Source organism: Apostichopus japonicus, chromosome 19, assembly GCF_037975245.1.
Source record: "Apostichopus japonicus isolate 1M-3 chromosome 19, ASM3797524v1, whole genome shotgun sequence".
Classification (NCBI taxonomy): Eukaryota; Metazoa; Echinodermata; class Holothuroidea; order Aspidochirotida; family Stichopodidae; genus Apostichopus; species Apostichopus japonicus.
The window spans coordinates 20,586,644-20,613,374 of record NC_092579.1 but is presented as its reverse complement, the minus strand read 5'-3'; the positions used below and the strand labels follow the sequence as shown (position 1 = coordinate 20,613,374).

The following is a 26,731-nucleotide window of genomic DNA, read 5'->3' as shown; positions in this document are numbered from 1 at the left end:
TTTCCGATGCATAGCCATATGTTTGACATCATGTTTTATATTTCAAAGAACAAGAAAGCGATGAAAAGGATAAGACTACGAAATGTATGTCTCTGAAAGTTTCTTTCTGCATAAACAAACCATGATGGGCTACCTACTGTAGTAACAACATGTGACACACAACAAGTATATAATAACTGAACAACATCAATCTGTTCAGTTTGATAACTGAATTAACCCTTTGCTTGCTCCCAGCAATATTACTCATGCATGCAAAATGGTAAAAAAAAAAACATAAAAAAAACAACAGTAAAATGAAGGGGAAGAAAAGCACACAAAAAACATGAGCCATCACCTTAAAATTCAGTTCAAAGAGAAAAAAAGGCTTCCCCCTCCTCCTCCACACAAAACATACATATGAATGAAATTACACACACACATATATGGCATAAATTATCAACTACTTTAAGTCGGCATGATGTGGCATATACATTTAGAGGCTAGCATATAAGGCTTAGTTCTTGATAAAGATACTTTTATTTTAAAGTTGTCCAGTGAGGTAATATTACAAAAAGAAACAAGTTAACCACACTTGATGTTCAAGATTACTTATTCTGAAGAAACTATATGGCAATTAGTGAATGAATTGCATCTTACTTGCATATAATGATGGTGAAGGAAATTTTTACTTTCAAAAATAAAGTAAAAACCAACCTAACACCAGCTCTACCATTCTCTTAGTAAAACTCTTTTGACAGATTGTTGGATCAATTAAGATATGATGGGGGAGGGGGTGGGGGGTTAGGGAGGGGGTTATTTGAATGAATAAGGAAAATTGTCTAAATGCATGAGTAGATGAATTAATGCATTGCAAAGGTACATGGATGAATAAAGGCACTGGCACACCAGGGACATGTTTTGAATCAGCTATTTATTATGGCTTATGGATGTATAAAGCTCTGGCAAGGGAAGTTTGCTGTATGAAAGAAAGGCACAGAGAAATGTTTTAGTTTTTGGAATGAATAAAAAATGTATAAAGATATGAGTGGATGGATTGCTACAAGGTATTAATAAGGCATATAGATGGGATGTGCGTTGGAAGAATAAAGGCATAGACAAGGGTTTAAGTATAGTGGAATGATATAATATATAAAGATACTCTATGAGTGGATGGATTGCTACAAGATACTAGTGAGGCATATAGATGGGATGTGCGTTGGAAGAATAAAGGCACAGAAAAGGGCTGAAGGGATAGGAATGAATAAAGAATATACAAGTCGATGAATTAATATGGCAAAGATAATATATGGATGAATAAAAGCACAAATAAAGTGATTTCTTGAATTGATAAGGGATGTAGAATTTTGATGGGATTCAGGCAAAGATAAGGAAGGGGATATATGGACAAAGCAGGGAGGCAAGACAAAGGATAGGCAGGTTTTTATTCTTTTTTTCGTACTAGTTTTCTGATTAAATAGTTGTAAGAAGCCACTCGTGGTTGAATATTTTACATCTCCCAGTTTAAACACTAAGAAGAAAGCAAAACTGAAAAGAACACAAAGTGATGAAAATCAGACACAATAGAATATCAAAGTAGAACAACAGATGAAACTTAATTTAACTTTAACAAATGAACTCTCTGCTGTGGACAAACATGAAAGGAAAGCTGAGGTAAGTTAAAAGAGACATTTTGAAACAAACTCATGAACGAGAAACTTACAAACTAGAACGAAATAGAAGAAAGAAGCCAAAAAAAAATGTGTCATAAACATACTACATTTTCCATGTTTTTTGTTTGTTTTTTAGAAAATGTTGATTAAGATGAAAAGAACTTGAAAGCAAAAATTAAAAAGTTAACTTTTTGCCACCACCAAAACTAAGCCAAACTAGTATCACTTTGATTATATCTGTGATTCACATGGGCAGTCAAAAATTAGTATCATCCATTGATTAATTCTAAAATCCTACTAATGAAAGTTTCTGAGATCTTGATTATATGATTAAAACAGCTTAGTAAAAACAACTGAATCATGTAGAAATAAAACTGATAAAACTGCAGGATTACAAAAAGTAAAAAATTAAGATGAAAAACCCTGCACATCAATTGTAGCATATACATAGATGGGGGCATTGTCCTACTCGCACTGGAAGTAGTCTTTCAATGGAGCCAACAGGTGATAGATGACCGGTACACTCCAGCACTGGCCGAGAAGCTTCTGCCGCCCAGTACTGCTAAGATTGCAAACGTCTGTGTAATGATCAGGGAAGCCAAACAACCTGGAAGATCATGAATGGCAAAAATGGTATTAATAATAATATCAAATAATAAATAAAAATACATAGAAACTAAATAGGGTAAATTATAATATATAAACAAATAGAAATAGAAAAATAAAGATGAAATAAATAAAAAAATAAAAAATAGAGTAACAGATGTAAAGAAACATGGGTGATCAATGTTAATAAAATCCAGCTAATTTCATTTGCAGAGTGTCAAATTTATAGCTAACTAAAAATACCTGTATAGTGCAATTTTCAAGTTTTTAAGAAGTATAACTATCAAAATTCTAGATATTTGATCACCTTTCTAGTTCAGTACACCAGAGGCCATCTTCTTTACCATCCATCTGCACTGGAAGAACTGCCTCCTTTTGCTGTCTGATAGAGTTGGCTTTAGTTGTTATGGTACGGATTTTGGAAAACTGCAAAATCAGATCGGAAAGTAAAATTACATGAGGCTAACCAGAATTAACAGGGAATGACAACGTGACCCTGTTGTATTCTACAAGAATTGCCCTTAAACATTAATGGTACAAATATTACCTTTTCAGACACAAGAATATTTTGCTGTATGTTGAATTTCTTTGTCAGATATTTCTGTATAAAAGTTATACTTTTCACATCCAGTTTGAAACAGGATACATAAAGGCATTAGGGAAACAGTCCCCTTGCACCGAAGGTGCAAAATTTTCCACTTAAAATGTTGCAAAGTGGCTGCTTATCTGGCTATACCACACATGGTTGAGCAGGTTTTGTAAGATGAGCAAGATAAGAATGACCACAAGATCGCTTATGTGAACTAATTTAATTAAACCAGTTTCACAGGACATAAGGGATATGCACTTCAATGAGCAATCAAGACAGTATAGAGTGTATAGCTGAAATGATATTGACTTCTTAACGTGTACTGTGTTGAGTGGATGACTTGCATTTAAAACTCATATCTGTACATGACAAGACCTCAACTATCTTGTAACTATGTTTCTATGTAATATATAAATAATAACACAGATTTAGGATGACAGAAAAGCGAAGCGGGGGGGGGTGGAATGATACTTCCGCCCCTCCATATCTTTCACAGGGGGTGCGGGGGGGCTGGCACCCCCAGCCCCCCGGTTCCTACGCCCTTGTGAAACAACACCGACTCTGTTAAAATACAATCTTTCTCAGTCCGTTTCCTTGTATCTGCTTATATAAAGGCAGTTAAACAAAAGGTTAATGTGTCAGCTTTATGCCTGGCAAATACATAGCTGAAGGGCAAAATTATATTCTTTATATTATTGCGAGTCCATGATGCATGTGAACTGGATGGAAAACTATTTGAGATAAACTGAAAGTCTTCTACTGTGTTTCATTTTCATGTCGTAGGCACACCAATCCTTTCACCAAAGAGTGATAACAATGATAACTTTTGCATTATGAATCTTATTTCCTGTTTTTTACAATATTTTTTTTTTTATATTGCTTCCTGGGCTTTGTTCAGCTATTACATTATATCAGCTCTTGGGTATTGAAAGTTTCAACGCGCATGTTGAAATAAGTAGCATAGTGTTGGTTTCCAAAACTTTCCAGATTTTATTTGCAAGCCCAATTTTTGATAATTCTTTTATTTCCATTTTTTTTTTGTAGTTGTCTCCACTTTACAGCTTTAATTGTTTTGTATCTGTACATTTAATTGTTTTTATATTGCGCTGTTTTACTTCTTATGTATAAAGTTGAATGTAAATAGCAGGGCCTTATTGGAAACCAGCTTTTGCTGAATAAGCAACCCGGGATAAAAATGTGAATAAATAAAAAATGTCGGGCATTCGGGCCCTCCATACACTCGCTCAGCGCCCGCAACACAATTTCATAATCTAAGGTACCTCCCACCGACCATCCTATTGATATTATGTGCTATTCGCCTCATAAGAATAGGAGGATGCTGTTAGCATTGAATGTTATTTTAAGGGGATCCGTAGATACAAATTGGCACCCGTGATCAAATCTCTGTATATTTATTTAACTCGGTTAGCGTAAAGCTAACTTCTCGCGAGGACCTGAAGTATCATAACCAATAGTGAAATGAAAAATATAATAATATACAATAATAATAAGAACATTAATATAAGAAAATGAATAATGACTGGGAGTCATTTTTCCAAGAACAGGAGCCATTTCTGAAATCACGTAAAGGTTGCCACATATTCCTAACTAGTATAAGCGCATGAAAAGAAGAATGATAGCCGCCAATTTTTTCCCCTTCAGATCTCAGTACCAGAAACATGTATTTTATTTGTATAATAGAACAACTTTCGTTAATATTTTCCGACCCTAGCTATATGTCGATTTTACAAAACCTTCATGAAAACAGACTTTCTGAAAATGGATTTTGAAGCTCAGTCAACAATTTAAGAAATGCTTAGGCCTACCGTTAAATACTGGCGTCAAAAAATACATTTCGTATTTATTCCAATAAAGATCCACAACGGATAACAATGCTAAGTAGAGCTTACTTAAAGAGAAATAGAAGCTGCATGTACAGCATGGTCATTTTAAGTATCCAAGTACTATACAAAGAGATCGAGTTCACCGAAACATCCCTTTTCCTTATCACCTGAGGAAAACCGTCTTTTATGAATTATAGTAGGCCTACCATACAGTACTTTACATTTGATACAAAAGTTTCTTAGTTTCCCAAAATTTGTGTCGCAATAGTTTAAGTTTTAACCAAGGGCAGTACCATTCATAATTTGCATATTACACCAAAATTTACAATCGGCGTCCAGATGGCGGGAAAATGTAACATAATGTTCAATCTGTTGGGTCGTTCCCATGGTGCGATGAACTTGGGTAAGTTGCCAAGTTCGAATGTCGATGACCTACTTATGTTCCGTGACCAATGTCAATGGGAATTATGTGTGTAAAAACTCGTGTTTTTCCACGTGTAATATATATAGAAGTTTTACGTAAGGGGAGCGAATTTCGGGGCGGCTCGTTGATTGTGAGGAAGCACTTATCTAATCATCAATTTTTGTGAAAAATATCGTACGTTTTTTTTCTCCAGAAATGTTTTTGACTAGTAATTGGAAACTCAATGTATCAAGAAGTACTGGGTCTAGACCTTATCATTGCATTTTGGGGGAAGACAGATCTTCAAGTGCAAAATATTGTTTTTTTCATTCAAGGTTATCGTGGTTTTCTTGCGAGGTGTATACGGCGTAACTTTCGATGTAGGCTTAGAATTAGGATCGGCCGATGCCTACCTAGTTTGCATGAATTTTTACCTAAATTCAATTTAATTTAACGGGAATCACTAAGCATGTCGGAAAGACAGGACTCGACTTACTACTAATACTTTAAGTTTAAAAGTTCACAATGAAAAGTTTTTAACTATCAACAAGTCCCCACCTCTTTGGAACTTCAGACAACAATAATGTAACTTAGGGGCTACATAAATACGGGATTATAAACTACATATATAAGAATAGTACAGATTTATTTATATCATTAATCGGCTGTTGTTTACTCCAGAAAATATACTTTCAATACGTACAATATCAATCTTCGTACAAAAGTTCTTAAAAATAAAAAAGTAGCGAAAGATAACTAGAAATGACATCGTGGAACCCCCCGCATTAATAAACGAATCCATTTCATTACAGCATCAACTCTCAAGTACCGAACAGCAGTGTGTAACAGTACCGTACCCTAGGCTATAATAATATACAGTCCCGTGCGAAGATGGATTTAATTTGATATGCTCCCTTCAGTTTGGATCAAAAATTATTAAATCGTTATAATTATTATAACAAAATGTGGTGAAATGTACAAGGGTGAGATTTTGTACATGGGAACCTTCACAATCATCGTTTGAAGGAAGAATAAATAACGAAAATTTCTGAATAACTATGAGGTCTCGTAACATGCTGAGTTCACTAACGTTCGATATTTGGTGTAGCTTATAGGTCCAAATTACTATGTGAAAAGTTGATTCGTTAATATGTCTAGGCCAGGGCGTAAATTGATAAGATATTATTCAAACTAAGAACACAGGAACCAGAAATAAACGTGTTTTCTTTTCTCTAATTCAAATAGTAACACGTAGATATTTTTATTATGTCCGGGATTCCCGGGAATGATACCGAAACGAATGTAATAACCAGTTGTTTTCCCAATACCGGTAGTAGTTACACATTGCACTGTGATCGGGGTTAGTCAAAGCCGGGATCGGGATGCCGGTATTCACTTGACTACCGGGAACCCGCACAACCCTAGTAATGAAATAGCCTATCTTCCCTCAAAATTGGTACATATTGTACTTAATGCAACTCTTCTCATGCATGTAACAAAGGCTTGTATGTATCCTTGTGTATGTATACTAAACCACCTCAGGAGTTTCGCAGAAAAAGAAAAAGGATTTCCAAAAAAAAATTCCAAAAAGATAAAACAGATGACGATTGTCCGTACCAAGTAACCATGTGTTTATGAATAGCGAATGGCCTAACCTACTAGATGTGTTAATGGCCAGAAAAGCGCCAAGAATAGTTACCCAAACTTTCCATCTCAAAAAGTATCTCAAACAAATCATCCATCTTCAATCTTTACCAAAATGTTAAGTTTAATACCTAATTCTTACACTCGTTATTTTGTACTTATGTTCAATATAATTCCGTTTATGAACAAATAAAAAATATGCCGAACTTAGTGTTTAACATCCTTGTTCGTCACTATTATTAACTCCATTCAAGCTCAATTAGAAAATTTAAGCTTAGGCCAATCAAACTAAGTAAATGGTGACAACGTAACTAGTGTAGGATTACTGTTTAACGTTTCCAGATTGATGTAAAGGAATAATAAGAACTAAAAACAACTCCAATGATGTTTCTAATAATAAAAAATTGCATTTACTTGTGCAGCATTAATTTGAACAAAAATATAGACCGTATTCATAGCCTCTCATGTTACAACATAGCGTTAGGCCTAATGCAACAGCTATGGATTCGAGGCACATGAAAATCTCAGGTTTGGATGTAGTAACGTTTGGGAAATTTCCAAGCGTCGGTTATGAAAATTAGCGGTCGTCTGGTGTTATGTATTAAAGGCAAGCCAGACGCGGAAAAATCAGGAACCGGTGAATAAAAATCACGAAAATCCGAACCGGCAGCTAAAGGGAACTAAGACACGGAATACACTTCATACGATCATATGTCGCGAGTACTGTATGTATGCCTGTAGCTATAGCTGTGCATGCCTGTGAACAACGTTGATCTGTTGATCACTTGCATATAGCTGACACACTAGCTAATGCCGCGAGCAAACCGCATGTTCGTTGGTCCGTGTGATAGGGTTAAGATAAGTGGTGTAAGCAGAGCTGAAGCTCGAGATAAGCCCAACCCGAGCTGCCCCGCTTGAGGTCGGGTTGGAAATGCAACTTCGCTGTAAGGGGACTGTTTCCCTAATGGTATGCTTTACATTTGACAGGAGAGATTAGAACTCTGCTCTGCTGTTTTTATTTTACTATTAAACATCTCTTGGCTCTCTTTTATACAGTTTTCTCTTTGTTATCTTTTGAGCAGCGAATCTGGTTTGCAATCTAGTTTGGATGGTTTACAAGGTGTTCCAACCCAACTGTTGAGTAAACAGACAATGCTGCTTTCAGGTTATATGTAGATATATACATATTAAAAACAAATTCCACTCCACGACCGGTAACATCCTTTTTGGGACTCATCAGGTGAAGTTAGGAATCGAACCCCAGGACCTTGTGTCACAGACCGAAGTCCGTGCCACTCGACCACAGTGATTCTACTGATGTGTGATTGGGTATAAACTGGCTTGTATAACTAACAGTATTACTCAAGTGTTATGATTGTACAGACTGCACCCTTGGTGCTTTGAATCTGACAATTTACACAGAATGACCATTTTTTATAAGCAAGCCAAGCCATAAAATAAGAAATAAGTTTATTTATTATATATCTGTCATACCACTTGCTACACATTCATATATTCATATGCCTGTATATATATATATATATCTTCATATATGTCAACAAGTTATGTTAGTCTCATACAGTTTATACCTTGGCCTCTCTGTTACAATGCTGTTCTAGACAATCCTGTAGTTTCAATGGACTATCCACAAGAGCTGCACTGGGCCTGTAATAGAAGACAATAACACAGAGATTATCTCAAGAGAGAATTATATGAATTAAAGCCTATTAGGGCCATGCAAGTAATAATTTGTTATTAATTAATATATTAAGAAAATTGAATTGGGTGGGGGGGGGGGAGGGGATCTGGGGTGTGAGATCCTATACAATGGAAACACTGCTTCAGAACAGAATAATACCTCTATGATTTGAACCAATCATAGCACTGTATGATATCCCACCTCCCTGTACTGGACTAACAGCAATGTTGTGTCACACACGGCATGCCATAGACATATTTGAATCTCAGGTTTATGATAATTCGTAAAACAAATGAACTATTTGGAACAACTGATAATATAAATTAAATAATTTGTAAAAAAAAAAATTTTAAATGTTACTTGCATGGCCCTAGTAGGCATTAAACAATATATAAGTAAAAGAAAATTATGCTAATGGAAAGAAAGATTAATGTTGAAATGATTTACATCGTTCCCAGAAATTGATAACGTTCCACATTAGAGAACAGATATATCATTATCAGTCTCATTTAATAGCAAAATAGGGGGATGAAAGGATAATGGATGCAACAACTTTGCAAGCAATACAGCTAACACTTAACACTAAATTACTTTCAAACAAATACTTAGAAGTTACATCAAACTTTAAGTAGCTCAATGGTTATCTTTTTCATTACTTGAAATTCCTAGAATTGTCTCAAACCTGTTCATCCCAGGGAGGTTACCCCAGAAGTAACGGGCCCTGTGAGCTGGCGAGAGGTCCTTAGCATCGACCAAGACTGGGTTGCACTATCAGATACAAATATATTAAGCAATGTTTATTCTACAAAACTACATCCTTCTATTTAGTACTAATGTTAACATCATGGCTATAAACACCAACTAACATGACCCTTGGAGAATAAAGAATAAAACAAAATCTGGAACCTTTCTATTTTTGTGTCGATGTTAATGCAATATAGTAAAGAGACAAAAATGTAAACAAAAATTAATCAGACTTTAGGCTTAGTTGGTTGGAGTGAGGGAATAAAGATGTCGCTTACAAACAGGGTTAAAGAACGAAATATCATTGAATATTAGGAATATAGGAGATTGGTCCTTTGCAGTTTACACCCCTAAAGAATGGAATTACTCCCCCCCCCCCCCAAACCAGATTTAATATTACTTTGTTCTTTTAAACGTGACTTTAAGTCTACCTTTTTCGGCAACGGTTTTTTTTTTCTCTGCTGATTTGGTTCCACCCCCTTGTCGTGGTTCTCTGTTTTGCTTTTATTTCTGAACTTTTATGTTGCTCTTGTTGGTTTTGGATTTTACAGTATCTCTAGTTTGCTCTCATTGTTTATAGTTTTCATTTATGATTTTTTATTGTCTCATCTATTTAATTTCATTGTTATTTTCTTTTATTTAGTTATAAAGTTTCTTTTATTTTTAAAGCACTTAGAGTCTACTGTTAGATTAAGTGCTATATGAATGTAATTTTATAATAATAATAACAATTCATATCGGATGACTATCAGCATTAACCAGAGGAAAAGATGCTCATTTATGTCTTTGAAATATTGTGAAGCTTTAAAGGATCAGTTTTACAAGGAGAGACAGCTAAAAGGAGTATTTAATTACCTGTTGAATATTCATTGGCATACATAATTACTGTAAATCAATTATTATAAAAGCTTGCCTCTGTAATGGTTTTTGGTTAACTTTTGATACAAACTAGAAGCAGTTCATAAGCTTGACGACTAAGTGAGGGAGGCAATTCCATTTAATACTGAAGAAAAAGTCAAATATTTAGATCTAACTACATACTTTGCTATAAATTCATTTTTGCATTTGTTCATGATAATGGTGCAAAAACTGTAAGGACAATTATATTTTTAAGCCTGGAATTTTCTAAAACTTCCTGGTTGTGATAGTTAAGTCATTTGTATTATTTCAAGTTGTGCTCAATAGGTTTCATGAAAAAAATGCTAGAAATTGTCAAACAAATACAAAAAGCTACTTGAAGGGATTAGGGGTAAAAAAGGGGTGGGTGTGTGGGGAGCTCATTTCACTGACCTCTAGGAAGCGATTAATGGTCATCTTGTCCTGATGACCCATGAAGACCACATTCTCAAAGAACCAGAACAGAGGTTGGTCAGGGGTTGCAGTCAACTCCAATAGTCTCAGGATGCGAGAAAACTCAAAAAACAACAGCCCAGTGCCTCCTGCAAAGAAAACACCATCATCATCAGGAAGACCACATGCGGACATGTCGTTAAAGCAAATGAAAGAAATGCTTCTTTCTTGATCAAGCTTTTCTTTTTGTGTTTTCCCCTCTTTTACCTGAGTGTTCTTTTTCACTTAATAGTTTGCCATCCTGTTAGGTGTCCTCTCTTGCCTATTATATTTTCTCTAATTTTTATACATGAAGGGTGTTGATCCATGGACCCTCTTGTCCTGCAATGAATGAACTCCTGACACAGGACACTAATATGATGGGGGGGGGGGGCTAGGGAGAGGGACAAAGGATGCATGATCCCTTGATTATAATATACAGAACAATAAATTTCATGAGTTTGTGGTGCTGCCATATGTATCATGTTATACATCACTGAGCATTGGTCTGACTCCATGATCTTGCCCCACCCCCCACCCTTCCTACCACCATTTCGAATCTCGATTGGGTTTCTTATCTGATTTACTTACCATAGATTCCTTTTCTGGCTGGGTTGACAATGGACAAGTCATTGCAAGGGCTTCCACCAATCAACAGGTCAAATGGACCCAACTCCCTCAACTGAAATAGGAATGCAAATAAGCAAACAGGGAGTTTTTAGTGAAAGCTGATTAATGATAAAATGATAAATCTTTTAAATTATCACTTTTTTGACAAAATTAAAATCTTTATGATATTGACATTACAAAATACTATCAGAGATGACATATGGCAGACTGACAGACCATATCAAGACAGACAGACGAACACGACAGGAATGAACTTAGGAGAAACCACCTCATATGATACCATCTATACAAATAGTTTTCTCTGCCAAATTTAATAACATTTGTTTTACTGAAATGATCTAATAAGCATACCTTTCATCTGAAACATTCTTTCTTACAGAAGCAAATTAAGACTCCACTTTGCACAAATTTAGGGCCGTGTTTACACCCCAGTTTTTTTTTAATCAGTTAATTGTGGAGATGCCAACGATGAAACAAGCAAGACGTGTTACACACCAAGCCTTTCTATTATAGCTGATCGTGTTGTACCGTACACTAAATGTATGTATATTAGATCCTCCTGCAAGCAGGAACTTGCGAAGAAGCCTCATTGGCTTATCAAAGCCGGAAGCTAACTGAAGTCAGTTTCTTACATTCATATTTAACGTCCATGATTATGAATTGTTAATTGTCAACAACTCTGTAACTGGACGACATACATTAACCTGGGAGTGACTTGAACCGGGGACCTTATGATTGAAAGGCATGGCATTAACCACTGAGCTAACACTTCATAAATAATGAATGGTACGTTATACCTGTTTAGCGGTGATCCCTCTAATGTCGCCGACGTGTGTGATGGTGCCCTTCTGTCTCACCGATGAGACTTTAATCGCATCCGAATTTATTTCCGATGCTACATAGACATCCACTACAAAGCCCAGCTCACGCAAGACGAACATCCCTGCAGCGAATAATATTGACTGCTTTTATCGACAAAGACATGTTCCAGCTAACAATATTAAAACTAACTGCAATTTATCATGAACAAGAACACCCTCTTTGATGCCTTAATTAACAACTGTACCAAACAAACAAACTTTTCGTTCTTAGTTAAAGGGTTACCATTTCCAAACGAAAAGGTAGGAATACTGGATGTGCTTGTATTTGTACTTTTTCTGTCATCTAGGGTAGTTGCTAGCTAGGAGTACTTGGCCAGAATTTATTTTATGCAGTAATCTAGCCTAGAATGCAGGACAACTTTGTTAAGGATCCAAAATAACTGTAATTTAAAGGATCAGTTATAGGCACTTGAAAAGAAGAGATTGATAGTGACCATGAGGAAGGGGGGGGGGGGTGAGTAAAACCAACATGAAGATCCTCAGGGGTATTATATGTAATGTTTACCCTCCAATATTATCAAACAATTCTGAACACAAACTTAAGAATTATCATCTTCCAGAAAATTTGAAATTCCTTAATAAAGTGTTATATGCCTAGTTGGTCATCTTGTTAATAATGTGTGTTAAATCTTATTTAAAGTATTCCCAGTATTAAGAAAAATTTTGTCCACTTTATAGGAAAAGAAATTGAAGAAAAGTAGAGAATCATATTGAGACGCATCATCATGGAGAGCAATGTTTATAGTAATATATAAATAAATATATATAATATAAATAAATAATAAAAAATATATATAATATTTATAAATATATAGAAATAATATATTTTAACAAATTCTCTGTACATTTTACAACATACCCAGCTCAAACCCAAGCTTGGCTGTTATGTACAGCACTGTTAATGTGCACTAACCTGTACCAATGCCATCAAACAGTGACAGAACCCTTATAGGTTTCCTTTCACTGAGAGGCTTAGGAGACCAGGAGCGCAGAGGGCCAAACTCCAAATCCTGATCCCGGGAGAAAAGCTTGTGTAGTCGACTCGGCCAATCCTCTCTGATCTTCAGGAAACCGAAGGTCTCTCCCGGCTGGCACATGTAACAGATCCAAGGGTCTTGTGACATCACCTGAAGATTGGAAAAAGTTCAACGTGAGATTACTTTAATAACAGATTTTGCTTTCAGAGGATAACAGACAAAAATAAAATTGAAAAATAACACTGTTGTAAGCAGATCAAATTAGCATTCAAAGATGACTGTAGTGATAGAATTGATTTGGATACAACAATACTAACAAGAAATAATAAATATCAGAGGTTCATCCCAGCTCCTCAAGAGAATGATTAAAAGAGAGGAAAAATGTTACAAACAAACTGTGAATCTACTGCAAAAGGCCTGTGTAGGTAAAATTATAACTTTATATACACAAATTGCCAGAAAAGCATAGGACAGAAAACTGAAAAATGAAATAGAGACAATAAAATGCTAACAAACTGCTTTATCTATACTGCAACACCTGTGTGGATAACAGTATAATTTAGAGGTCCTGATGTAGTACATTTACAAATACAAAAATCATGAGACCAAAAACTGGTCTAATTGTTAAGCTTAATTATATCTATATTACGCACGATATTCCAGGAATTTTAAATGTTGTTCGATTTAAATTTGTAAAAGGAACATTTCAAAGATGTTACAACTTTTCTTGTCTATTGCAGAAGAATGTCCTAAAGATAGATCAGATATACAAAAAGCATTACTTGCTGTCAAATTTGTTCTTTATTCGATGTGACATCACCAAAGCAACTTACTTCTGCCTAAAAGACGAACCACTGTTTCCTTGTACTTATTGTACCAAATACTATGTCAAATTCAAATTTCAAAGTGAAAAAGAAAATTAATAAAAAACAACTTTACATACTTTGTTGGGCTCATTTTTAGCGATGAGCAATTTAACACAAGTGAGACAGAAAGACCGGTAACAGCCTTTGTTTTCACAGAGGACCAGCTCCTTGCCTTCTGCACAGATACAGCAATAACACTGAAACAAACCACAGCCATGGTGGATGAGAAAGAATATTTTACTCCAGAGAGACAGACTGTTTTGGAAATCCAGCCATGCCCAAAGCAATGGGGAGGGGGGCACTAGCCTCTTAATCCAATCTCATATTTATTACATTTGCATACAAGTTTACTTTGTTCCAGTATTGCAGTCCTTAGCCATGTAAGATTGTATTTGATAAAAGTGGGCTAAATCTCGACTCTTTGTCTTAGGGGGGAGGGGGTGGAGGTACCCCCTCACATTGTTTGCCAGGTATGCCTTTGAGGTGAGACTGTATCACCATCAGTTTACCCCAGGGGTTGATACTGACCAACCTGAAACTTCATAGTGTATCAGGGCCAGACATTTCACAAACAATTTATGAAGTGGAGCTAGACATCCAAGAATGAATGTTTGGATAAATGAACAAGACCACATTTATAGCCTTGAGTACAATTAGCAGACTGCCCATTCTGCTGCACATAATTGGCAAATTTATACACATGTTTGTGCATAGATACAAGTTTTAGTATGAAGATCCACATATTTTAGTACTTCATGAAAGAAATTGGAGCTTTAAATTATTCCCCGAATATTATTTTTATCTATCTATCATGAATGCTAGTTTCATTGGTTTCTAAATGGGTTCTGGGAATACTATCAAGTATCCTCAAGAAATGCAATTATGTCTACATCCAAACATATGATTTTGTCAGCTGTCTGTTTGGGAACCCAGGGGGAATTCATCAGGGTGTGTTCTTCTTACAAGGAACAAATGTCTCACTCTCTAAAGCAGAGGGGGGGGGGGGGGTGTCGGTCATGCACCTCCCTCTCCTTCAAGTTTGGACAATTTTGATGATGAATTGCAGTTTCACTAGCTCATTATTGCAGTGTTTCCATGTACGTCTTTCCACTAAATTATAATAGGCTACACACCCTCTTCAACCCTTCCACATCCTGACAATTATATGGTTCTTATCGATACTTGTGCTAAACAGACTATTCCATCTACTTTCACTTTCAGTAAGTCACAGCTATAGTTTTTACTGTAACACCTTCCAGGCAATGTGTACTGGTTACTCCTGTAAACTCATGCTACCAGTGAAGGTCAGTTCTACCATCACATCTCCCCCCCCACCCCCACCTCCCTTCCATTTACTGAAATCCTTCCTCCAGCCTCATCCAGATTTTGGTCACATCATTTGTTTACTATCAAAACCTAAAATACAAAGTCACTTTGATTCACAAAACTTTGTGACCCATGAATAACTTTTATATTCAACTGCTACATTCTATTCTTAACATTATTGTTATCTACTATTGAAGCTTTTAAAGAAAAAGTTTGGTTTTGATTTCAACCATTCATCCTTCAAAGAAGTATAATCACCTGATAGCCATCATCAGCAAACATGTAAGCTGTCTCGAGATATTCGATCTGTAAGAAGAGAAGAATGAGCTTGTGAGAGTCAAAATCTCAAAATTAAAAATTGTTATTCACTGATGACTAATATTAGGACAGTTGATGACAATGATACAAAGCCTTAATGATTGTAACAATTAACAGACCAGCTATTAAACTGATAAAACAATGCAGCATGACAAACTAATGTATTAAAAGAGCTACAATACTGACAACAGAAGAGAGGACGGATGGGAAAATTTGGGCCAGTGAAATCATTTCTTGTGGCCCACAGGGAGGGTCAACGTGATACCTTAGCTAATAGCAAGGAAAGTTAGACATGAAATATGTATACTTTTCAGAGTTTTCACTGCATACAGATTCTACTTGTGATAGGATAGTCCAACATAAACAGATAGACAACATTTTGATCTTTTTCCCAGGCATAAAATGTCATGTGTTCATTTTTTGTCACTGGAGTAGGTACATCCTTAAGGGTTGTACTGCATGTAAATTGGTATAAAATTTCACTGCAGTGTGCCAGATTAATTGTGGTGTACTGCTAGAATAAAATATCAACAATACATGTCGAAGTTTTGACTTTCTGCTTTCATCCCGGCAAGCAAAAACAAAAGGCGGATGGATGAAAGGGAGGGGATGGGGAGGAAAGGGGAAGGAGAGAGGTGGGAGAGGGGAAGGGGAGTGAGAGGGGTGGTTATTCTAATGGTGTGGGCTAAGGGGCTCTCTTAAGATATGCAAATTATAACAAACACTAAACAAATTCAAAGAGCAGAAAGAAATGACACAATGACATTCAGATATAAATACTATACATATCATATTTGATCTCTAGGGGGAATGGGGAAGAGATTATATAAATGTTGTGGTACAGTAGATTGTAATAGGTTTATGTGTACTACCCGACAGACTTCACAGAGACCTCCGACAAACAGTGGATGTTCTTCAGTCAAGATGGACTTGCTGCCACAAGCAAGGCAAAACTCTACAAAGATGGAGAAATAAAAGATCAGTGTAATATTTAAAATATTTGTCAAGGAAAAGAGAAAACAACAGAAGGTTGTTAGAACTGGTCCAGAAAAGACTTTACAAATGCTACCGTTAGATAATTAATCAAATCTGTCATTTAATTATTGCATTGTAGTGCATTTTAAGTGGAGAAATTACAAATCAATGAATGTACAAAATGGTCAAGTTAATTATTCAAATTGTTGTGCTTCTAATTAGTTAATCCAGAGTTGTTTCTTTTCCCTTTAATAAAACAATCTTTCATGATCAAAACTAATGATTCACTAAAACGGAGAAGTAGTCCTGCATGGGGTCATTCTATAAACACTGGTTTCCAATCTGTGATGATATAGTTGTGCCCCTGTTTACACAGTGAAATAATAGTACATATCATTTGAAATAAGGTACATGCCATTATTCAAAAAACTCACTTATTAATAAAAGACAATATGCCTGATTACAGTGTAGCAATTCATTAGATAGTATCGGATCCTTATCAAATTGCTAATGTTCCCGATAAGACAGCTAATCAAGTATTCTTACGTCTAAAGGTAAAAGTTTAGAGTCTTGTTTCAAGGCAAGGCCCTCTTCACATGACTTTTACAGCATTGAACAGTAGAGACACCAAACACATTGGCAGAATTCAATTAAAGGCTAATCCTAAGTTACGTTATTTATTCAAAATGTTACTAAAACTTTTTCTACATATTTCCAAAAGCATTCATCAGGAATTTCTGTTCAAATAATGCTGAGGGTCATAATTCCGTTGATCCCACTTCTTGCGGCGAAAGAATAATACTCTCATATGAGACGTAGAGTAACAGACGTATTAGAGGAAAGAGATATGCCATCTTTATAACTCCATTGAGGTGCAAGAAAAGTTAGGGAAAGTTTATGTGAAAAAGATTTTAGTCCATAGAAAGACAAACCTTCCAGAGCAACTTCTTTTTTCTTTAGTTCAACGATTCTTTCATCTGTTAACAAAAAAAAAAAAATTAAAAACAGAAATTAAAGAACAAGAGAAAATAAGTCAAGATAACATAAGCACTGATAGAGGATTAAAAAGCTGGGCAATTAAAACAAACTAAATATTATAACCTAATTCAAAAATTAATTTGTTGTAACCTATATTGTAGCACTTTTGAGATTTAAGAAATTTGTTGACAAACGACAGCATAAAATTGAAAATAACATTGTCTTTTAACAATAACTGCTACTTTCTGTGCATTTGTGTAGCAGTTCTTTCAATTGTTAATATAAGATACTAGATGTATTGTTCCAATAAAAGAACAATGGAAAATGACTGAGAAATAATAAACAATGGAAGAGAAGAAAGAAGAATGTTGGGCTAGTACAGGATTCGAATCAGTGACCTATGGGTCACAAGCCTTTAGCGCTCTACCTACTGAGCTATGAGACCCTTAGTTCACGATAGCAATCCCTAGTTAGCCATTTATTTGCTGGCCACACCGGTCAGGAGCCATAGTACCTCCATGTGACCAGGGCTCATTTGATAAAACCCAGAGAGCTGGTGAAAAATTTATTTGCTCTTTTCCAGATATATTTATTATTCACTGGAATGAGAGATGAGAATGGGAATATGGTAGGAAAAGATTATTTCAAGAAAAACGAAAAAGTGTAATAGCATGAACAACGAACGACTGATTATGACTGAAGAAGAAAGTGACAAGACGAAAATGTGATGAAGTTACTCACCTCTTGTATCCATCCACTCTGATTCTTTCTTGGCAGTGTTTACCTTCGGTGTATCAATCGGGCTTGGAGGAGGCGGAGGAGGTTCCACTACATCTTCTGATTGAAAGAGTATCCAGAGTAAATTATTGTCTTACATATATATATATATGTATATATAGTAGAAAAATAGTAAAGTTTGCTAGTGCTAGTGATAAAGAAAAGAAACACAACGTTTCGGGTATAAACCCTTTAACAAAAGTAAGCAAAAAGACTACTAAAACTGTAAACAGCGAACGAAGAAAGATAAAATGGTCCAATGCACACACATGAAAGAAGCGAAAAGTAGCAGGGTAAAAGGACTTACAACCAATCAAATTTAGAGTTTAAACCATAAGGGGATAAGGTGCCAAGTCGGAAAATTAGTCTATTTTCGGATTTAAGAAGATCGATATCAGTGCCTCTGGGGGACAGAGCACACGTAACTGAAAAGTCAGTGATCTTACAGGGGGAGGGGGAATTGAAGTGAGAGGCAACAGGGTAACCAGGAAACTTGGATTTGATGGAGCGTAAGTGTTCGGTAATACGATCTGCCAGTCTTCGCTTGGTTTCACCTATGTAAAGTAAATTACAACGTTTACATATGATAACATAAATTACATTAGTGGAAATACAAGAAAAGTAATGTTTAATTATAAAAGAGTTTTTAGGGCCAGTGATACGAAGCATAGTATTTGAGGTGACATATTTGCAGGTATTACATCTACTACGGTTACAAGGGTAGGTGCCGGGAGTGTCGACAGGGATGGGCTGAGGATGCGATGCGCTCACCAAATGATCCGCCAGGTTGTTCAGTCGCTTGTAAGCTGTAATAGGCATCTCCGTGAAAACTTCCTTGGTGGTGGGGTCACGTGTGAGAGTTTTGAAGTTCCTGTATACGGTGTGGCGAATGTGTTGTAATAAGGGATGGAAAGGAAGTGTGAGGGGAATGCGGTCGGTGTTAGTGACGTCGTTGGTGGGTTCCAGAGTCGATTCTCGGCTGATGAGGTTCATGCGTTGATTGCGTTATATACATATATATATATATATATATATATATATACAGGGATGTAAGTGCAGCCCAAAAAAAAAACCGGAAAAAATATTCGGAGACCCCAGGTGAATGCCGTCCTAACACATCCTACTCCTAGCTCTGACTACTTACACACTATCGTTATGTTAGGCTAGCTCAGAAGTATTAGCGCTAACACATCTTACCCCTAGTTCTTACTACTTACACACTATCGTTATGTTAGGCTAGCTCAAAGTTACGAATACGTCGCAGCGAACTACGGAATAAAAAACAGTCTCACATTCGAATGCGATCACAAATATCGACTTTCATTTGCGTATCCCGTAGATTTCCGCCGCTCACAAATATCACAAGCGTTAATTCCAAAACTTTTGTCGAGCACCAGCAGTTACGAAGATATTAATTAGCAGTCCAATCAACATGAATTAGGCAAGGTTTTTCAACGACAGAAATGAGCTATAGCGATTTGAAGTTCGCACGTACGCAACGATATTCACATGGCACAACGTTGTACAGTGCAATGCGATGATGCGAAACTGGAAATGGTATTTTGAGTGATCGATGAGTGAAAATTGAAGTTAGCTTGCTACAACGGGCCAGGCATTTTTGCCGCGTTGTGTCTTTGATATTCGAACAATTTTGTGGAACTTTATTGGAATTTAAAAAAAAAACGGATTTCCGTAAAAATACGGAAGACTTATTGGAATTACAAAAAAAAAAACGGATTTCCGTAAAAATCCGGAAGACTTACATCCCTGTATATATAAGGAAATGTATAATGGAAAACTGACTGGGGAATTTAGGCAATGGAAAAGAGCAGAGAAATTTATGGCTAGATTGGGATTCAACCAAAGCGCTGGGCTTGTAAATGGTTTGAATCCCTTAACTTCTTTGCTCTTGCCACTAAAGATAAAACAAAGAAAGTGAAATCCCAAGGTAAAAGAAAGGAAAAAAAGTTAAAATTTTTCATTACCTGGCAGAGGTAATAACCCCTTTGGTCCTAACGGAGCAAAGCCTCCGTCTGCCCAAGATTTCATTTCATGGAAAGTCTCTTCAAAGTTTCGTTTCTCTTCATCTGAAGCATCTTTTGACGGGTACTCCTTCACTTCATCGTTGAAAGTCTTCTGCATCTGAGCAGCTGCCAACTGATATGAAGATTATTGATTGATTCAAGAAATTAACATAAGGCAACACATTTAGCTGTTGAGGACACTAGGATGATTGAATTCATGTAAACAGGGTATTAAAGTGATATCTCATGTACTGTGACAAAATGAGACATAAATCTGTTGATGTTAATTTTTTTTTAATGGCTACAGTCAAGTGGCTGTAATAATTAGATGAGTTCAACAGATTTCACCTGTGAGCATTTAGTTCAAATTAAAGATGTTCTCATGGGGGAAAAGAAAATCCCATTTTGGCTCCTTGTTGTGGTTTTGCTGTGGAGGTATGAAACACCCCCCCCATAAAAAAAAAAAACAATTGTACATGAAATGCTTCAAAATCCAATATGTACTTCTCATGGCAAGAAAATGTTGTGTAATATACACTTGTCCACACAGGTTCAAGGGATGCTCAGAGAGGGTCATTACAGTGGGGTACAGAGACAAGGCTTCTATAGTGTATCAGGGTGAGATACACCCCTTCTCAACCTCTACCCCCCCCTCCCCCAGGTATTTGGGTAATACAGGCTATTGAGTTGATCATTTTCAAATTTTGAATTTATGACACTATGTTTTAAATTACAAAACAACAGAGTCATAGGGTTTCAAGGGAGATATATAACTGAAACAATTCAATAACTTGAAGTAGAAATAAATTTGACAGTGAAAATACCGTAAAAGCTTGAAACATCGCTTTCTTGTACAAGTTTCGTTTCTGCAGGAACATTACATTGACACATTCTGCATAATTTTCAAATCCTTTCACTTGAATGTCCTTGAGCTGTCGTAAAGGAAAATGAAATATGATGTTATATGCAATGAGGTTGGCTCCAGTAATTAACCTAACTGTTCATAATGCATGTCAGAGACAGAACAAGATAAATAAATTATATTTTGTGAATGTGTTAGTTTTGTCTATAATGCACTATAATTGCTACAACATCAAATCAGCACCATCATAAAACCTACTTTAATGAATATGTGGTCAAAACTAAAGTCTCTCTATTGGCATTTAAGATATCTTCAAAATTCAATAACAAATTTATGATAATACTCACTAAAGTGAATTATTATCACTTTTGGAGAACATTCTCAGCCTAATTATGCTCACCCTGTGTAAAAAGGTTACCATATATTTCCATAATTGTACTTAAATCAGGTGGTACTTAGCAGTGATTCTCTTGCTGGCTTCCTTTCCTGGCTGATCATTCCTCATTGATTGTTTAAATATATTTCATATTACTTCCCGTTTTTGATAGTTGACATGAATAAGTAGATTGGATTGTGTCAATGTCAATTCATTGTGATATCCCTTATGCATTGTTATGAGGGTTGTAATTTTTTTATAAATATATATTATAACACAATGCAAAAGGAAAAGAAGAAAACAAGGTAAACTAAAACCTAAAAAGGAAGAAAGAAATAGAGAAAGATGAAAGGTAAAGTGAGAGAAAGGTAAACCTTTCTAGGCCAGCTAAAGTTTACCTGAGAGAATTTCATATCACCAAACCACTGTATGATGACAAGCCCTTCTGCTGGTGGCTCTCTCCGTTTCATGGCATGATGGTGGACCACTTTACCAGGCCACCAAGGAAAGCCTTTCATGTGGCCCCAGACAAGCTGACCAAGGGCAAACTTTGGCTGCACATATGAGAAAAGAACTCTTAGTACAGTACATGCATACTTTATTAAGAGTCAAATATTGTAACTTGTCACGTAAGGGTGAGTACATGGATAAGACTAATGTCCCAATAATTTTAAAAAAAAAATGGTTTTGAAAGTAAGTAAACAATTGAAAACTGACTTGAAAATTTAGACAAATTTGAGGGAAAAATATGCAATGAAATTTGGAAAACAGCAGAAGCAAAATTTGTGTTGTTGTATCAGAACCAAGGAAATCAAGGACTTTGAAGGGGGTGGAGGGAGGAGAGGGGGTGGGTCAGGACTTGGGTGGAGAAGAGGAGAGGCTGGGGTGAGATGAAGTTTATATTGTAATAGCTTCTTATTTTGAAGATGTCACAGTATTTTCGGACTCACCTTAACAGTAAGTTTCTGTGCAGATTTGGATGTCGATGGCTGTTGGTTTGCATTTGGTGTCGTGGCTAGAGGTGATGGCTACAAACAAAACACAGATCGAGTTACAAGCTAGCAAAAATGACGATAGGATGTCTACGGGAGATTTCAAACTAAAATACGAAAACAGAATTATTACAATATTTGTCCCGGTAGCTGCTCTCAAAATATTCAAATACATACTATGGGTTAAATAGCTTTGGAATTGCAAGTTAGTTCACCTGATTAGCTAACCTTGCGCCACACTTCGAAAATGAGAACAAAAACATCAAAAGTTTTGAGCAAAAGAAACAATATAATCATATTTTACACTTCCATAATCCACCAGGTTAGTTTTTGTACTTTTTCATCTGATAGTAAAGTTTGGATACTCACCGTGGCAACGTTCCTGTAAGGCTTGATAACTCTGCTGGCTGGGGTCATATTGGATCCATCTGGTTTAGCTGAAGGCATGCTCTGATATTTACATAGAAATAGAAATATATTTAATGTAACTTATAAATCATTTTTCAAATTTTATTCTCGATTAAAAGATATTTTAAAGTAAAATTCTTAGTGCAAAATTGTTTGTAGACCTTTCAGCCAGCTTACAAGATAGAAATCATTTTTAGTGTATGGAGTGCTCTTTATGGCTCAATCAAGGATATTACTTGGTCCCTTGGTTGAGACTTAATTGTTCATATTAATTAATTATTTTACAAATTCCAAGAGGTCTTAAACACACATTCCAAAACATGTTTACCTCTCAGGATGAATGTCACCTTGCAAATTCATTGTGTGCTAAACATTTTTCAGCCTTCCCTCACCAAATCCAAAATATATCGAACAAAACAGGTAAGTAAGATAAAAAAAAAAAAACTAAACATTGAGAGCACCCCAAGAATTTTATCAGTTGGGGAAGGGGAGGGGGAGGGAGTGGGGTCTGCAAGATTCCAGAGCAAATCACTTATAGATAAAACATCTAGTGTCACAAATTATTACCTTCTCTGGAGGTTTCTTCTTCTTGCTCCTAGCTGATGGTGGAGTCACTTGGTAAGGCTCAACCTTCTTTGGTGTTTGTCTCAGGGTTCCCTCCCATAGAACATTCCTGGATTTCTAAATAATAAAGAGAAAACAGAAAGGAAAAGTAATGCTCCACAGTTGTGTTTATGAAGAAGAGTGATCTTGTGATGTGCAAATAAATACTGTATGAATCCATACAAAATAGTTTTGTTTCTAGTGTCCCAATCCTGACTATTAAAGTCTGTTACTTTCCAATTGAAAGCAATCAAGAGTAGTGTCATATAACTTGATACACGTATACCTAGCCAGCTTTGCATACAAGTCCAGGTGAGGGGAATGTCATTGCAAAGGGTACTTACAATTGCTAATCACAGTTGGGGGGTGGGAGAAAAGAGAGCGAGGGGGGAAGAGAAGTGTTCCCACAAAACATTGCAAATTATGTTTGAAGATGTCATACCATTTCTGGATTTTTATTAAAAATTCAGTGAGTGAAAGAGAATTGTACCGGCTATCATAATGGATAAACACAATGCTATGACTCACATGAAGGAGCTTCAGTTATATATGCAAGACAAATTTAAAAAAATTAGGTAGGTCAATAAAAGAAATTATACAAAAATTATCATATGAAAAAGAAGTTGATTAATATTTGGTTCAAGCAAGATTTAAAGGTGCCTGGCTTTATTAACTGTGAACATATTAGTCAGCAAGTATCAGCTGCTGATATTACAAACTTGAGTCAGTTTTTCCTGAGGAATCATGTTTTTTAGTTTTACATACTCACCTTCTCCTGCTTGTCTTCTGCAGTCATTTGTGGTTCATCAGTTTTCAGACTCACTTCTCCTTCTGTGACCTTTACTTCTGTGAAACTAACTTCTCCAAACTTTCTTTTCTTTTCTACATATACTAGACTTTTTGCTACAGATGCCTTAGCCATTTGCTGCAGGCCATCTCCAGTTTGAATCTCATTGGAATCTTTACTACTTGTCTGGTTAATTCCATCTTCTGTATTCTTGCCCCCATCTGTTGAGTTGATCTCCCCAAACTTCCCCTCTGACCCATCTCTCTTCCTGCCTCTCTTGTCCTTCTCGGACGTTTCTTCCCTCCTGTCCTTCTGACCAGCAGAAGCAGGTCCATCTCCCTCTAATTCAGGAGATTTCAGCTGGTTGCACACCACTTTCAGGGAGGGACTCTGATTGGTCAAGACCAATTCCTTCAGGTCACTCCAATTCTCCTCTGAGCTTGACTTGCTATCTCCATCTTTCTCCTGTCTCTCTCCCCTCTGTAACGACGACAACAGCTTGGTCGGTTTGCCGTTGACTTTCTTGCGAGCTGTCTTGCGTTTCGGGATGGAGATGCTGGTTCTCCTAGCAGGTACCATACTGGGCATCTCATCATCACTGGTGGAATAAAAAATCAAACTCCCATCTGTCGATCCACCCTCCATCACGGTCCCACCTCCGACTTCTCTAGTATTATCTGCCTGCTCCACACTCAGGGACGAGGCCTCTCCATCCTCCTGCGTAGTTGGGGTTCCCCCAACTTGACTCTCATCCAGGAGACTTAATTCCGATAACTTCTCGGCGTTACAATCGATGAGTTTGATGTAGCCTTCTTTCATGGGGACGTTACCGCCCTTGAAGATTTTCTGTGGCGCCCGTCTCTTTCGGCGGTTTGTAGTGATGTTCTTCAAGAACTGAGTTTCAAACAGTTGGTTGCTCCTCCTCCCACTCTCGATGTCTGAGTTGACCTCGCTAGATTCTGGATCTTCTTCAGATCTTCCTCTCTTTCCTTCATCCTTAAGATTTCTTTTGCTCCTTGATCGGCCGAGTGCGTTGTTCTCCTCTTCCCGTATTTGCTGATCCTCAAAGTTTGGGAAACCCGAATCAGTTGAAAAAATTTCCTCTGGCAGCTTGATGGTAGGGGTGAGGATTTCTGTGTCCGAAACGACGGGTTTGGGTATCTGGTCCGATGAAGAGGAACTGGGCTGGACAGTGGCTGGAGAAGTCTCCGACACACATCTGGAAGCTTCATTGCTTGTTGTACCTGAAGGAAGACCACCAGCTGACCTCTAAAGGATGAAGAGTACAAAAAGAATATGCCATGAAAAATATTCTATGATAATACAAGTAATGTTTGCTTATAGTTTTCTACATAAAGAGCCCGCCCCCCCCCCAAAAAAAAAACATGTTTCTTGGCAGAGCTGGTTCTAGAAGTTTGCAATAAAACAAGTTTAACAAAGTGCACTTCCTAAAGGCAAGTGTTGTGTATAGATTATCTTATATGGCCAGTCGGTATACATTCTAAATAAACGTATCGTCACCAGAAACCGATATTTTGCCAGATAAGATTAGAAATGCTGGGTTTTGCGATATCACAATATTTGAAAAAAAGAAAGGTCTGGAATATATACTGTTAAATATATATTGTACTGTTAAAATAGATGTTTGTCTAGCATACAACAAATGTATCCCTATTGTCCAATCAGGAGATAGATATGGGGGGGGCAGGGAGACATGTGCCCCCCCAAATTTATCACAGGCCCCCCCAAGGGTGGATCGAGAAGAAACAAAATAATGAAGAAAGGGAAGGCAAGAAGACGAGAGAACTTAGGAGGGAATTTTATTAAAACGGATAAATTTTGCGATGTAAAATGAAGTAAAACATTACTTCTGTCGTTAAAAAATGCTATATTTTTGGTGTGCTTTGTACAAACCCTTTGACATAGTGAGTTGTATTATTACTTCCTGTTGGACAGTTTGAGTGGAATTATTGTTCCAAAGCCCACTGCAACCCCTACCATCATCCATCCTCCCCACCCGCAAGCCCCCTGCATCATTAATCCACCTGCCTTAAGTCCAAGTGAGGCTATTATATATTAAGGCCAGAAAGTCAAATGACTTAGTGAAGTCTTGGGATTATGAGAAGAAACTTTAGAAACAAGAAATCCAACAATCTGAAATACTGAGCAGAGATGGAATTGATTAAATACTACCTATGCAAAGAGGGTTGAAGTTAAAAAAAACTTCACTTCTGCATAATCAGACTTATTCTGACTGTAACCTGTAATTGACCTTTGACCTCAAGGGAAACTGTAGATATGTATTTAGCAAGGGCTATGTATATATACCAAGTTTGAAGTTCAAGCAACTTCTGAAGTTATCGCATTTTCAAATTTCTCAGACTTTGACATCTTTGACATGAAAAACAATAGGGGTCATCTGCTTACCAAGGGCTACCAACATA

General features: G+C 36.5%; 1 protein-coding gene across 5 annotated transcripts in view; it reads right to left on the bottom strand.

Moving 5' to 3' along the window:
• Nucleotides 1-26,731, bottom strand: part of LOC139959422 (DNA (cytosine-5)-methyltransferase 3A-like) — a 33,557-nt gene continuing 6,826 nt past the window's right edge. For all 5 annotated transcript variants that reach the window (XM_071957024.1, XM_071957028.1, XM_071957023.1 and 2 more), the window contains exons 6-25: nt 24,270-25,556; nt 23,465-23,578; nt 22,859-22,939; nt 22,448-22,525; nt 21,896-22,051; nt 21,084-21,191; nt 20,221-20,392; nt 18,200-18,295; nt 17,413-17,457; nt 16,378-16,460; nt 15,446-15,493; nt 13,939-14,058; nt 12,932-13,145; nt 11,935-12,080; nt 11,099-11,189; nt 10,469-10,617; nt 9,117-9,202; nt 8,325-8,400; nt 2,563-2,681; nt 1-2,256 (exon numbers count right to left, since the gene is read on the bottom strand). In XM_071957024.1, the coding sequence (XP_071813125.1) occupies nt 2,115-2,256; nt 2,563-2,681; nt 8,325-8,400; nt 9,117-9,202; nt 10,469-10,617; nt 11,099-11,189; nt 11,935-12,080; nt 12,932-13,145; nt 13,939-14,058; nt 15,446-15,493; nt 16,378-16,460; nt 17,413-17,457; nt 18,200-18,295; nt 20,221-20,392; nt 21,084-21,191; nt 21,896-22,051; nt 22,448-22,525; nt 22,859-22,939; nt 23,465-23,578; nt 24,270-25,556 (3,411 nt within the window). In that variant the 3' untranslated portion in view covers nt 1-2,114. The remainder of the gene's footprint in view (nt 2,257-2,562; nt 2,682-8,324; nt 8,401-9,116; nt 9,203-10,468; nt 10,618-11,098; nt 11,190-11,934; nt 12,081-12,931; nt 13,146-13,938; nt 14,059-15,445; nt 15,494-16,377; nt 16,461-17,412; nt 17,458-18,199; nt 18,296-20,220; nt 20,393-21,083; nt 21,192-21,895; nt 22,052-22,447; nt 22,526-22,858; nt 22,940-23,464; nt 23,579-24,269; nt 25,557-26,731) is intronic.